This window comes from Myotis davidii, unplaced genomic scaffold (assembly GCF_000327345.1).
Source record: "Myotis davidii unplaced genomic scaffold, ASM32734v1 scaffold281, whole genome shotgun sequence".
Lineage (NCBI taxonomy): Eukaryota > Metazoa > Chordata > Mammalia > Chiroptera > Vespertilionidae > Myotis > Myotis davidii.
The window spans coordinates 8,590,836-8,603,698 of NW_006293784.1; the positions used below are offsets into that span (position 1 = coordinate 8,590,836).

Here is a 12,863-nt window from a genome sequence, read left to right on the forward strand (position 1 = left end):
TCTAGGTTCATTTTTCTGCACGTGGATATCCAGTTGTTCTAAAACCGTTTTTTGAAAAATTATGTGATAGTTGGCAGTTTCTTACAAAGCTAAACGTAGTCTTACCATATGATTTAGCAGTTGTGTTCTTAAGTATTTACTCAATTGATTCTAAATTTTTGAACACATAAAAACGTGCCTGTGTAAACTCACAGATACAACAGAATGGTGGTTACTAGAGGCGAAGGGGGTAGGGGAGGGTAAAGAGGGTAAAGGTGGTCAAATATATGGTGACTAGACTTTGGGCGGTGAATACACAATGGAGTATACAGACATTATATAAAGTTGTGCATCTGAAACTTACATCTTTGATATTTTTCAAGCCATAAACCTTGTTTTTGATTTTAGAGAGAGAGAAAGGGAGAAAGAAACATTGATTGGCTGCCTCCTGCATGTCCCCTACTGGGGTCAAGCCTGCAATCCAGCATGTGCCCTGACTGGGAATTGAACTGGTGGCCTCTTGGTGCATGGGTTAAAGTTCAGCCATTGAGCCACACTGGGTTCTAGCCATATACCTTTTTGAAAGCCATCATTTGCTCAGTGAAGCATTATTTATAATAACAAAACCATTTCTTTTACAGAAATTTCAAATTGAACATGTTCAAAACCGAGCTCCAGATACTTTTCCTTTTCCTGTCTTACGCCGGTTTTGTTTATCATTTGCTTAGTTGTCAACCAGTATCTTGTTGATGCTTCACATTCTTCACAGGTGGAGTTGATGCTTCACACTCTACATTCTCTAGAATTTTCATGATCAAATACATTATCCGATAATAACCCCCCACCCCGCCTTTTTCCCTAGAGTTATTCTGAAGCCCTCTGTCATTCTGCTCCAGTAATCTGGGGTGGGTGTTTTCTAGGCTAAGGTGCACAGTCATAGCCCCAGGACTTCCCTTCACCTTTGTCCAAGGAAAATGTCTTATCTTGTGGTGGACTATATCCTCCATTAGCGCACTAAGGAAGAGGTGAATTTTTGAGATGATATACTTGAAAATGTCTTTATTTTGCTCTTGGATAGAATTGTTGGGTTGAAAATTATTTTCCCTCAGATTTGGGAAGTCATTTTCAGTTGTGTTTTAGCATCCGGTGTAGCTATTGGTAGTCCTGGTAGAGCTCTTAAATTTTATTTTTATCCTTTCTTTGTAGGCTGCTTTTTCTCCTTGGAAACTTACAGGATCTTTTCTTTTTCCTGCAATTTTGAAATTTCATAGTAATGTACCCTAGTTCCTCCTTTGTTTCCTCTGTTCTTTCTGTTACTAGTACTTAGACTTGGTTCTTAGATTGATCCTCTTACATGACTTTATATCTCTTATTTTGGATTTTTTTATAGTGAATATCAAATTTTAATTTTCATTGGTGTATATTTTTATCTAGATGTTTTTTACCAGGTACCCATGAATACATTTCAGATTTGTTGACTTTATATAAATTAAGCTTCAACAAAATAGTAAATAAATAATAAAACAGGAAAGAACCCTTTCTCCCCTTGTTAATATCCAAGGTCTCATTTTAAAGCTCCAGCTGTTCTTTATAACATCCTATATGCCTCTCATAGATGTCATTGTCTTATCTTTCTGAGAATTGTAATTAAGCGTTTTTTGTTTTATTCTTTTGCTCAACTTGTTTTTCTTTTCATTTGGTATCTTTTATGTTAGAATCTCTGTGATTTTCCATAAACTTAGCAGCCTAAAAACACAAATGTATTATCTCACCATTTCTGTAGGTTAAAAGTTCTGGCACAGCAAGACTGAGCCGAATTCTACACTTAGAGTTTTATAAGATGTCAGTGGGACTATGTTCGTTCCTGAAGGTTCTGAGACAGAATTCTATATGGAAGAATTTGGTTCCATGTGGTTGTAGGACTGAAGTTCCCCCTGGTTTGTCTGCCAGAGGTCATTCTTGCTCCTAGAGGCCTCCTGAGTTCGTGGGCTTGTGGCCCCCTTCGTCCATCTTCAAAGCCAGCAACAGCAAGTCCAGTTCTTATGCGTGGAATCTGACCTTTCCTTCTGTCTTGTCTCTCCTCTGCTTCCTTTTCTGTTTGGAAGGCCTCGTGTGATTTCATTAGACTTACCTAGACAAGCTAGGATATTCTCCCTGAAATCAGTTGATTAATAACTTTAATTTCATTTGCAAAGTCTCTTCCCAGCAGTTCCTCAGTCAGTGTATAATTGAATACCCAGGGACTGGGATTTTAAGGGCTTATCTCTAGAATTCTTGCCACAGAGGCCTTTCTCAAATGACTGTCAATCATTGACAGTTCATTCATACATCTTCATGAGGGGGCACTACAACTGGATTAGGAGTGGGGTTTCGTTTGTCACCCCTCTGCAGGGGATTCTCCCAACATGGGTGGTGGTGGCATTTAAAACTGTGGGTACACTGAGAATTATTTAGTGTGGGCACAATAGAGTGCAACTCATAAACCATTAGGTCTCTTAGAATGTTAAATCTTGTTTCTTTTTGAAGTAGTCCAGGAAATGATGATTTGATTTTACTAATTAGAAAATATGGCTTAAAAGGTGTACCTGAAATATTTATGAGTTTCTGAATCTACATAATCATAACTATCAGTGTTGATGCATCAAACCCCCAAAATTATATTTGAGGGTAAATGGGTTAACTTCTTTATACTTTGAATATATAATATTTAAGAAAATCCTTGATTTTTTATTGTGTAATGTTACATAAAGAAATGCTGCCCTATTTTTAAACTTTAAAAAAAAAAGAAATACACCTAGAAGCTTCTGAGAAAGTGGTAGAATTTAAGGAACATTCATTTTTAACATGATTTCTACTGTTTAATACTTAGGATGTACTTACCCAAATTTATTAATAATTAAAAAGCAGTTAGCCCAGTTTGGCTCAGTCGGGAGAGCGTCGGCCTGCGGACTGAAGGGTTCCAGGGTTCAGTTCCAGTCAAGAGCACATGCCCGGGTTGCAGGCTTGATCCCCAGTAGGGGGTGTGCAGGAGGCAGCCAATCAATGATTCACTCTCATCATTGATGTTTCTATCTCTCTTCCTCTCCCTTCCTCTCTGAAATCAATAAAAAAATATATATTTTTAAAAAAGCAATTATGTTCACCTACTGTCTGGGTAACCTCTCTGTTTAGGATGGTTTTTCTGGTAATTTTATTCTGATGTTTCAGAAAAAAATTCCCCAGAAAAATACCCTGTAACATACAGAACAAAACAAAAACCTAATGTGTATTAGAGTTTTCCTAATGGTAGAATTCAGACAACCAACAGAGAAAAAACCTACATAGTTAATATATTTATTTGGATGTCTTTTTAAAACTTGGGATAAGGTGGATATATATTTTTTAAAAGTCCAAAGTTGTGTTTGCCCATATGTTAATTTTTACAGCAAGTTAACTTTGATTTATAGAAATCTAGTAGAAAAATGAGCAAAGGGAGGAAATGGCTAAAAACCTTTTAGGAAATGTGTAACATCATTACTAATTAAAGAAATGTAAATTAAAACAAGGAGATAAACATAGTTTTTCAAATAAGCAAGCTTTTAAAAATAACACATGCCCATCTTTTGTACACTTTTGCCTTAAAATTATTATAACTTTTGATCCAGTAATTCTACTTCAATGAATTCCTAAAGGAAGAAAATGTGGGAAAATATGTACATAGACAGATGTTTATATAACCATTATTTATAATGGACTAAGTGTTAGAAGAATGGTTAAATTATGATCACAGAATTTTTTACATCTATTAAAATGATCACTAATTTACATAGTCATGTTCCATTTTTCAAGAACATGTTTTAAAGGACTTGATTATTTATGCCTTTTGTAATTTGTAAATGATTGTATAATTTTTAAAGTTAGAGAAAAACATTAACACCTAAAACTTACAAAATACTTGTTATATGCCTGCCCTGTTCAAGGACTGTTATCCGAATGATTCATTTAATTTTCACAGCAACTGCCTGAGGGGTGCGATTATTCTCATTTTACAGATGAGGAAACTGAGACTCTGACAGGTTGAGTAGCTTGCCAAAGTCACGCAGCTAACAAATAGTGGAGCTGAGATTTGAATCCAAGTAGTTCGGTTTGGTGCTTCTAACTCAAATTGTGCCTCATCAGCCCTGCAGCAGTATGTGCATCTAAGTTTCAGGTTCCCTACAAACAAAAAGCTTCCTGAATTTATAATACCGGGTTGAATCTGGTGGATATTGCGGGCCTCCGAAGGTACAAACTGCCACATGTAAAATTGGATCTAGTAACCTTGCCACCCGTAGCATTACAGCCTGTAGTGATTTGTATTGGTTTCAACTCTATTCGTGCCCTGACACAATGTAGTGCTGTCAAACATTATACTCTGTAGACCCAGTGCTTCTCCCTTCTGCCATTTTTTTTCCTTAGCTCTCCCTATCTTTACATTCTTTATTTTTATAATTAACTTTATTCTGGTATAAAATAAGTTGAACCTATTTAAAGTGTACAGTTTGATGAGTGTTGACATATCTGAGAAACTCCCATCATCAGGACACAGCCCTCAAACTTTAGCCAGACAACCACTGATGTGCTCTGTCACTATGGATTTGTTGTCACGTTTTTGGGATTTTATGAATGGAATCATACAGCATATACCCTTTTCTACTTGGCTTCTAGCAGTTAGTGTGATGGTTGGGCAATACATTCGTGTTATTGTATGTGTCAGTAGTTTGTCTCTTTTTCTTGATGAGTTTTGTTCCACTGTATGAGTATTCCACTGACATGAAAGAAAACATTTTGTTTATCCACTTAGGTTAATCCAGTTTGGGCTTTTATGAATAAAGTGATTACAAATGTGCTGTTCATTTTCTTGAGATAAGAACTAGTAGTGAATGTTTAAGTTGTATGTGTTTAAATTTATAAGAAATTGCCAGACTGTTAAAAAAAAAAATTCTCATTTCACATTCCCACCAGCTGGGTATGAGAGTTCCTCCTCCACATCCTCACCCACACAGGGTATGATCAGTCTTATAATAATAATGTTGGCTACTCTGATGGGTGTATAATGCTATCTCATGGTTTTAATTTGTATTTTCCTGACCACTAATGTTGGGCATCTCTGCATGTGTTGCTTAGCCATTCTTGTGTATTCTTTGGCAAAGTGCTTGTCTAAATCTTTACCCCATTGGTCTGAGTTGTATGGGTTGTTTTTATATTTTAGATACAAGTCCTTTGTCAGGTATACACATACGTTTTGTGAATATTTTGTCCCAGTATACAGCTTGCCTTTTTGTTTCCTCAATCTCTTTCAAAAAGCAGGTTTTTGTTTTTGGCTTCTTAAAAATTTTTTATATAATGTTTTTTTTAAGAGAGAGAGAAACATGAATTGCCTCTTCACTCATTTGTACATTCATTGGTTGATTCTTGTATATGCCCTGACCAGGGATTGAACTCACAAACTTGGGCATATTGAGATGATGCTCTAACAAACTGAGCTACCTGGTTGTTTTTGTTTAAAAAAAAAGGCGGGGGGGACCCTAGCTTGTTTGGCTCAGTGGATAGAACGTCAGCCTATGGACTGAAGGGTCCCAGGTTTGATTCCGGCCAAGGGCACATGACTGGGGTTGCAGGCTCAGTCCTCAGTTGGGGGCATGCAGGAGGCAGCAAATCAATGAGTCTCTCTTATCATTGATGTTTCTTTCTCTCTCTCTGTCTCTGTCTCTCTCTCTCTCTCCCTCCCCCTTCCTCTCTGAAATCAATAAAAGTAGATTTTTTTTTAAAGACAGTTTTTTTGTGTGGTGTGTGTGTGTCTGTCCTATCTAAGAAATCTTTGTCTACTTATATATTTTTTTAGATCTATGATCCACTTAGAATTAATTTATGTATATTGTGTTAGGTAAGGACTAATTAAAAAAAATATACATGACTCCTGTTCAGCACTGTTTGTTGAAAAGATTGTCCTTTCCCCTTGAATCGCTATGGCACCTTTGTTCAAAATAACTGACCACCTTATGGGTCAGTTTCTGGGCCCTGTCTTCTATTCATCTGTATGTCTTATCACTTAGCCAATAATTGCACAGTCTTAAGCTTTTTTATTTTTAATTTTTTATTACAAAGGGTATTACATATGTGTTCATTTTTCCCCCCGCCCTAGACAGCCCCCTAGCCTCCCCTATCCCCCAGTGTCTTATGTCCATTGGTTATGCTTATATGCAATTGCACTGTCCCCTGATTGCTGTATCTTTAGGATGTCCTGAAATCAGGTAGTCCTGAAATCGGGTAGTCTAAGTTCTCCAACTTCATTCTTTTTAAAAATTGCTTTGACTCTTCTAGGATTGTTCTTATTTCCACATACATTTTACAGTCAACTTGTACAAAAAAGCAAGTTGAAATTTTGAATAGGATTCCATTGAGTCTTTAGCTCATTTTGGGGAGAATTGACTTAACAATTCTTGAAGTTCATGGACATGGTAATATATATATAATATATAATGCCATGTATACCTATTTGAATTGTCTCTAATTCCTTTTATTACTTTCATTTAACTATTTTGCCTCTAATCAGATTCTCCACATAAATTAATAGAATCAACACAGAAACTTGTAGCCAACTGTAGGCAGAAAAGTTTGACTCAATTAAAAATTTGAGATTTGATAATGATATGAAAGTATTTTCATTACATTTACTTTACATGCAGAATGAATGAGGGCTGCCGTATAATATAAAGCTTATTTCTTATGGTTTTAGGTAAAAATAAAGATATAAGTAAGAATTCTTATATTTTCTTCTTGTGCCATAGATCATTCATTATCTTGCCACTTTGAGGTTACTACATGTATTAGGTAGATGTGAATTAAGAATGCTTTAGTAGATTATTTTTAAATGTCATATTTCAGCCTTGGCCGGGGTAGCTCAGTTGGTTGGAGCATCATCCTGATATCCCAGGACTGTGGGTTCGATCCCTAGTCGAGGTGCATGCAGGAATCAACCAATGAGTGCATGGATGGGTGGAACAACAAATTGATGTTTCTCTCTCTGTCCCTCTCCTCTCTCTCTAAAATCAATAAAGAAAAATATTTAAATAAAGTATTTCAGTCTTTTGCATGGCATTAATACGTGGCAAAACAAGCACACATACAAGGAAATTGCCAATTCTTATTTTGAAATGGATTAATAGATGGATTTACCAAGTGTAAAGTGTTCAAATTTCCTCTTATTCTAGTAAAATAATCTTCTCTTAACAGATATCAGACACCCTGAAGAGCTTTCTCTCTTGAAAAAGCCCAGAGATCCAACCAAGAAAAAAAAGAAAAAGCTAGATGACCAGTCTGAAGATGAGGCACTTGAATTAGAGGGACCTCTTATTACTCCTGGATCAGGTGAGTCTCTCTCACTTAGCAAGGGTTCAGTGTGAGAACCATGGACGGAATGCCTGTGTGTCTTTTTAATAGTGAATACATCTTGCCATTATTAATAGTCGCATCAGTAAAGAGAAGGCTGGTTCTCGCTCAGGAAGAGCCAGAAAGGGACAGTATCGTTACTGGGCTCAGTTCTCTACTTTTCAGAAATTGGATGGTTTTGGTTTTGGTTTTCCAAATTATAAGAGAACTTTCATTTGAAAAATACAGAGGTAAAAGAAGTAATTCCTAGAAGAAATGGACTTAGGAAACAAGTTATAGAGGTAAAGGCAGGGCCCTTGGAGCTTGGGAGTGAGGAAGGTGATGGTCACCGCCTGGGGGGAGCGGGAGGAGGATGGGAGAGGTGAGGGTGTGCTCCTGGGAGGGAGAGTGCTTGGACACCTCAGTAGTTAGCTTCTTTTTTCTGTATTCCATGAAAACCGCCACTGTTTCATTAAGACATTTTGACTTTTGTCTGGTTACTTAGTTCTCCTCTGTGCTTTGCGTCTGCCAGTCCCTTTGCTTCCATGGCTTTTCCCCCTGATGGTTTGCTCCTTTAAGAAGCTTTTTCAAATTTCCTTCCATTACCTCCCCAAGTTGAGTTAGGTATTCTTCTAATTTAGTTCATTCTTGGTTTTTTAAATTTTGGAATGACGATGATGATGATGATGATAACAAAAGCAAACTCTTCATATTGTGCTTACTGTATGCCCAGAACTATTTCACACACTTTGCTTGTGGAAATTCAGTTCTCAATACAGTCCTTTGAAGTGGGTTATATTAGTACTCATATTTAAACGACAAAGAAACGGTGGCACAGTAAGGTTAGGGATATCCAAGGTCACATACCTGGTTACTTTATGTCACTACTCACGTAAGGATTGCATCTGATTAACAGTTAGATAATCCTTACTCTTAAGGAGGTTATAGGCTAGCTGAAAAACAGTTACTATGTTTTAGGAGGTAAGGATTTAGAAGACAAAATAATTCTAAATAGGGTGTACTGCATTCAGCTTTTGTTGGGGAAGTTTGTGAATTGAGCTGTTCAGTTCCGATGGTTGGGATTTGATGAGAAGAAAAGGCAATCCAAGCAGAAAGAATGATATTAACAAAGAACATGCTGGCTGAAGAAAAGGACAAAACATGAACAAAAACCAGTTGAGCCAGTTCACGGGGGAGAAACCTTCAGGGAGCTTCAGGATCACACCGGCAGGTAATTAGTGTCAGGCTGAGGAGTTGAGAATGGTGCATTGTAGGCATTGGTTTCTGAACATGTTACAAAATGAAATCATTGTTTTAAAGGAATACCAAATCCGCTTCTAGTCAGTAAACGTATTGGAATGAGGGGAAAGGTTTCAGGTAGTGGTAGAAGCTACAGACCGAGGATATGGTCATCATTAGGATAAGATTGGTAAAAGGATATGGTCATCATTAGGATAAGATTAATTTTAAAATTCGATTTAGACATGATTTATATTGATGAAGGCACCTGACAGTAGACACAGTCCCTGCTTTCAGTCATTTTATATTTAAATGGAAACGCATCTAACAACATAGAAGAACTACATAGAAAAGTATAGAGGGTGGTTTACAGTTCATATGGCAAACCCTATGATAATTAATAAGTAATAATGCAAGAATAAACTGTTCCACATACTCACAACTATAAACCTACTTTTGCCCCACCATGTATTTATGGGGTGATTTTGAGGTGGTTGAAATCAGGCAGGATTGGTCCTAGAATTGCAAATTAGAGATTTTGTACAGTACAATTTGAAACAGAGGATGATGAATTTAGATGAGGGAAAGCCATAAATCTTTGGACCAAGTGGCTGTCGGTTTTGTTTTTATCAAGATGTTACATACAGTAAAATGCATAAATTTTAAATTACTGATGAATATTTGTAGATGCATAGACCTTGTAATCACCCAGGACATGATACAGCATATAGCATGATACTAGCAACCCAGGCCTCCCACATGCCTTTTCCCAGTCGCAATCCCACAAAATAACCACTTTCTGGCTCTTAAGCATAGATTAGCATTTCCTGTTGTGAATCTCATGAATGAATCATAGACTATGTGCTGTCTTGTGAAGCAACTGTGTTTTGAGTGAAGGAATTAAAAAAAATGTTTTAGTTATCTACTTCCAAGCAGTTTAATTAAAGACAGTTGAAGTGTTCCAACAATATGGAATATTGCGAAAGTACACAAAGATAGTGATATGTAGAGGACTGATGATCTATAGAGAAAAAATCCACTGGGTGCCATACACACGTATAAAAGTAATGTGCAGTTGATTTTTAAAAGAAATATTAACTACCTAGTTTGCCTGCTTTTTATGATTTGTTAGGATTTGAATCAATTATTGGAACAAATATTGAAAAATACAATCAGTTGCATGTTGTGTCAATAAGTAGCACCAGCTCCATATATCGCAATACACGACATCTTCAGCACATCAGACACTATGCTCAGTGCTTCACAAATGCTCCTCTGCTGCAGGTGTGGTCAGGATTAGATATAATCTTCATTTTCTGAGGAGAAAGTTCCCCTTGGTTCCCACATGCATCTTGAATTGTGAGCATCTCACAATGTGCTCATAGTCAACAAAACTATGTATTCAGTAAATGATAACGATTATTTAATACTTACGTTATTTTTCATTTGGGCCTCACAAAACCCCTGCAGTTTTGGTGTGTTACACCTGTGTTACTTATCAGGAAAGAATACTCTTCAAGGATTTGTAGTTTGTCCAAGGTCACAAAACTAATAAAAGGGCAGAGCTAGAATTCATATATAAGTCTGTCTGGCTCCAACACTTGTGTTTCTAACCATTATGTGACATTCATCTATCTAGTTATATTTAAAGCAAATATTTTGTGAATTCTAATAGGAACATTATTTTATTTTATTTGGTAAAATAAAAAAAATGTTGCAATTACAACTTAACAGAGCTAATTTTTAACAGGTAATGCTTTAGGAGGCAAATGACATTGAGTGTGAATTAATGATTCTCAGACTACAGTAAAATTGTTACATAGAATTATGATAAAATTCTATGAAATACCTTGCTTACATGGCTGTGGTCAGGTAGCACATTATTGGTTTTGCCACTTCCTAGCTATACTTAAGTAAATATCTAATTTCCAATTACCTGTTGGAGGGGACCCAGTGAACTAGCCTGATCCCAGGTCTGGGGAAAACAATTTTTCCAAAAATAAATTAATTTTACAGTACAGTACTGATGTACAAATTACTAATTTCAGGATGTATTATGTAAATAGAAATACAAAATGATCGCATCAGAACTTTAAAAAAAAATCTTAAAGGCAGGAAAACTCTGGGTCCTAAAATAATACATACAGGAAGTAATCAGTATTCACTTGCTTTGCACTATCAGGAAAATCACTTATGCAGGATGCCTTTTTTTTTAACTGGAACTTGCCATTTTAAGCATGAAAACATTATTTAAAAATACTATAATATAAAAGTAATGCATGTGCATAGTAAAAATTTAAATACAGAATTATGTATTCATTTTTGTTCTTAGTGAAAGTGAGACTGTGTTACACATACATTTGTAATTTTCATTTTCTCGGTCAGTGATATAAATGGACCTTATATCTTTTTAATTTCAAAAGTTATACTTTAATACAGCCTTATGAAAAATTTAAATAGTGCAGAAAGTTTTTTAAACTGAAGGTGAAAATTATACTTCAACTTATTCTGTTACTCCTTTTCAAGAAGTAGCCATTTATTTAAAAAAAAAAAAAAGTATTTTAACTAGAGGCCCAGTGCACAAAATTCATGCACGGGGGTGGGGGATCATTCAGCCCGGCCTGCAACGACGCCAGCGTCCCTCGTCCTGGTCTCTGGCCAGAGGCCCCTCCCCTCCCTCTGCGAGGCCAGGGCTCCTCCCCTCCCTTCGCGAGGCCAGGACACAGACACTGGGGGTGATGCGAGCCCAGCCATCCGTGCCCAGGACCCTGGCCAGAGGCCCCTCACCTCCTTCCGTGTGGCCGAGGAGCAGACACTGGGCTCGCGTTGCTGGGGCAATGCCGTCAGCATCCCCCCTGGCCGCTATGGGTGCTGCCATCTTTGTTGCGGAGTGATGGTTAATTTGCATATTACTCTTTTATTAGATAGGATTGATTTTTTAGAGAAAAGAAGGGGGAGGGATAGAGAGATAGAAACATGGATGCAAGAGAAACATCATTGAACAGCTGCCTCCTGCATGCCCCCTACTGGGGATCGAGCCCGTAACCCAGGCATGTGCCCTGATGGGGAATGGAACCAGTGACATCTTGGTTCATGTGTCAGTCACTGAGCCACACTGGCCAGACCCATTTCTTGATTGCTGTGTATAACTATGTCATAAACAGTTGGAGTGCAACTTTCCAGTACCTATTCTGTGTGTTTATGTATACTTGTATGTCTAGTTTCATTTCTTACAATATAAATGAGAGCCTAATATTATATTGTACTAGAGGCTCAGTGCACGAAATTTGTGCACAGGGTCGGGGAGGGGTGGGAGGCCCTCAGCCTGGCCTGCACTCTCTCTCAGTCCAGGACCCCTCAGACATCCCTCTCACACTCTGGGACCACTGACTCCTAACTGCTTGCCTGCCTGCTTGATGCCCCTAACTCAGGGGTGGGCAAACTTTTTGACTCGAGGGCCACAATGTGTTCTTAAACTGGACCGGAGGGCCGGAACAAAAGCATGGATGGAGTGTTTGTGTGAACTAATATAAATTCAAAGTAAACATCATTACATAAAAGGGTACGGTCTTTTTTTTCAATAGTTTTATTCATTTCAAACGGGCCGGATCTGGCCTGCAGGCCGTAGTTTGCCCACGGCTGCCCTAACTACTCACCTGCCTTCCTGATGCCCCTACCTGCTCGCCTGCCTGCCTGATCGCCCCTAACCACTCTGTCTGCCTGCCTGATCACCCCTAACCACTCACCTGCCTGCCTCATCACCCCTAACTGCATCTGCCTCGGCCCCCGCCGCCACAGCTTCGTCCGGAAGGATATCTGGAATGACGATCGGAAGTTCGTTTGGCTGTCTGGTCTAATTAGCATATTACACTTTTATTATTATAGATATTATGCAATTTGAGTTTTTTCATTGAACAGTATGTTTTAGTGATCTTTCTGTGTCAGAGTAGAGAGATCTCCTTAGTTTTTATAAATGGCTTCAGAGTTTTCCATGTAGAAAAACTATTTGTTTCTCTGCCTAGATGGTACCTAATTTTTCTATCAAGTATACTCCAAAAAGTTTCCCCCAATTTCAGATGTATTTCCAAAATAGTGTTAAAGCGATGCTTTCACATTCCCATCAACAGTATATGAAAATGCCCTTTTCCTACATTCTGCCAATATTAAAATGTAAGTCTGCACAAATTTTTGCTGATATGACAGTATTTCTGAATTGCTTTATTTTCCATTTCCTTGATAAACACTAGTATGAATAG

The 12,863-nt window shown here is 37.6% G+C and overlaps 1 protein-coding gene across 6 annotated transcripts in view; it reads left to right on the forward strand.

The window, feature by feature from the left end:
- FERMT2 (fermitin family member 2) overlaps positions 1-12,863 on the forward strand; it is a 63,369-nt gene that overhangs the window by 27,671 nt on the left and 22,835 nt on the right. For all 6 annotated transcript variants that reach the window (XM_015566515.1, XM_015566516.1, XM_015566519.1 and 3 more), the window contains exon 3: positions 7,234-7,368. In XM_015566515.1, the coding sequence (XP_015422001.1) occupies positions 7,234-7,368 (135 nt within the window). The remainder of the gene's footprint in view (positions 1-7,233; positions 7,369-12,863) is intronic.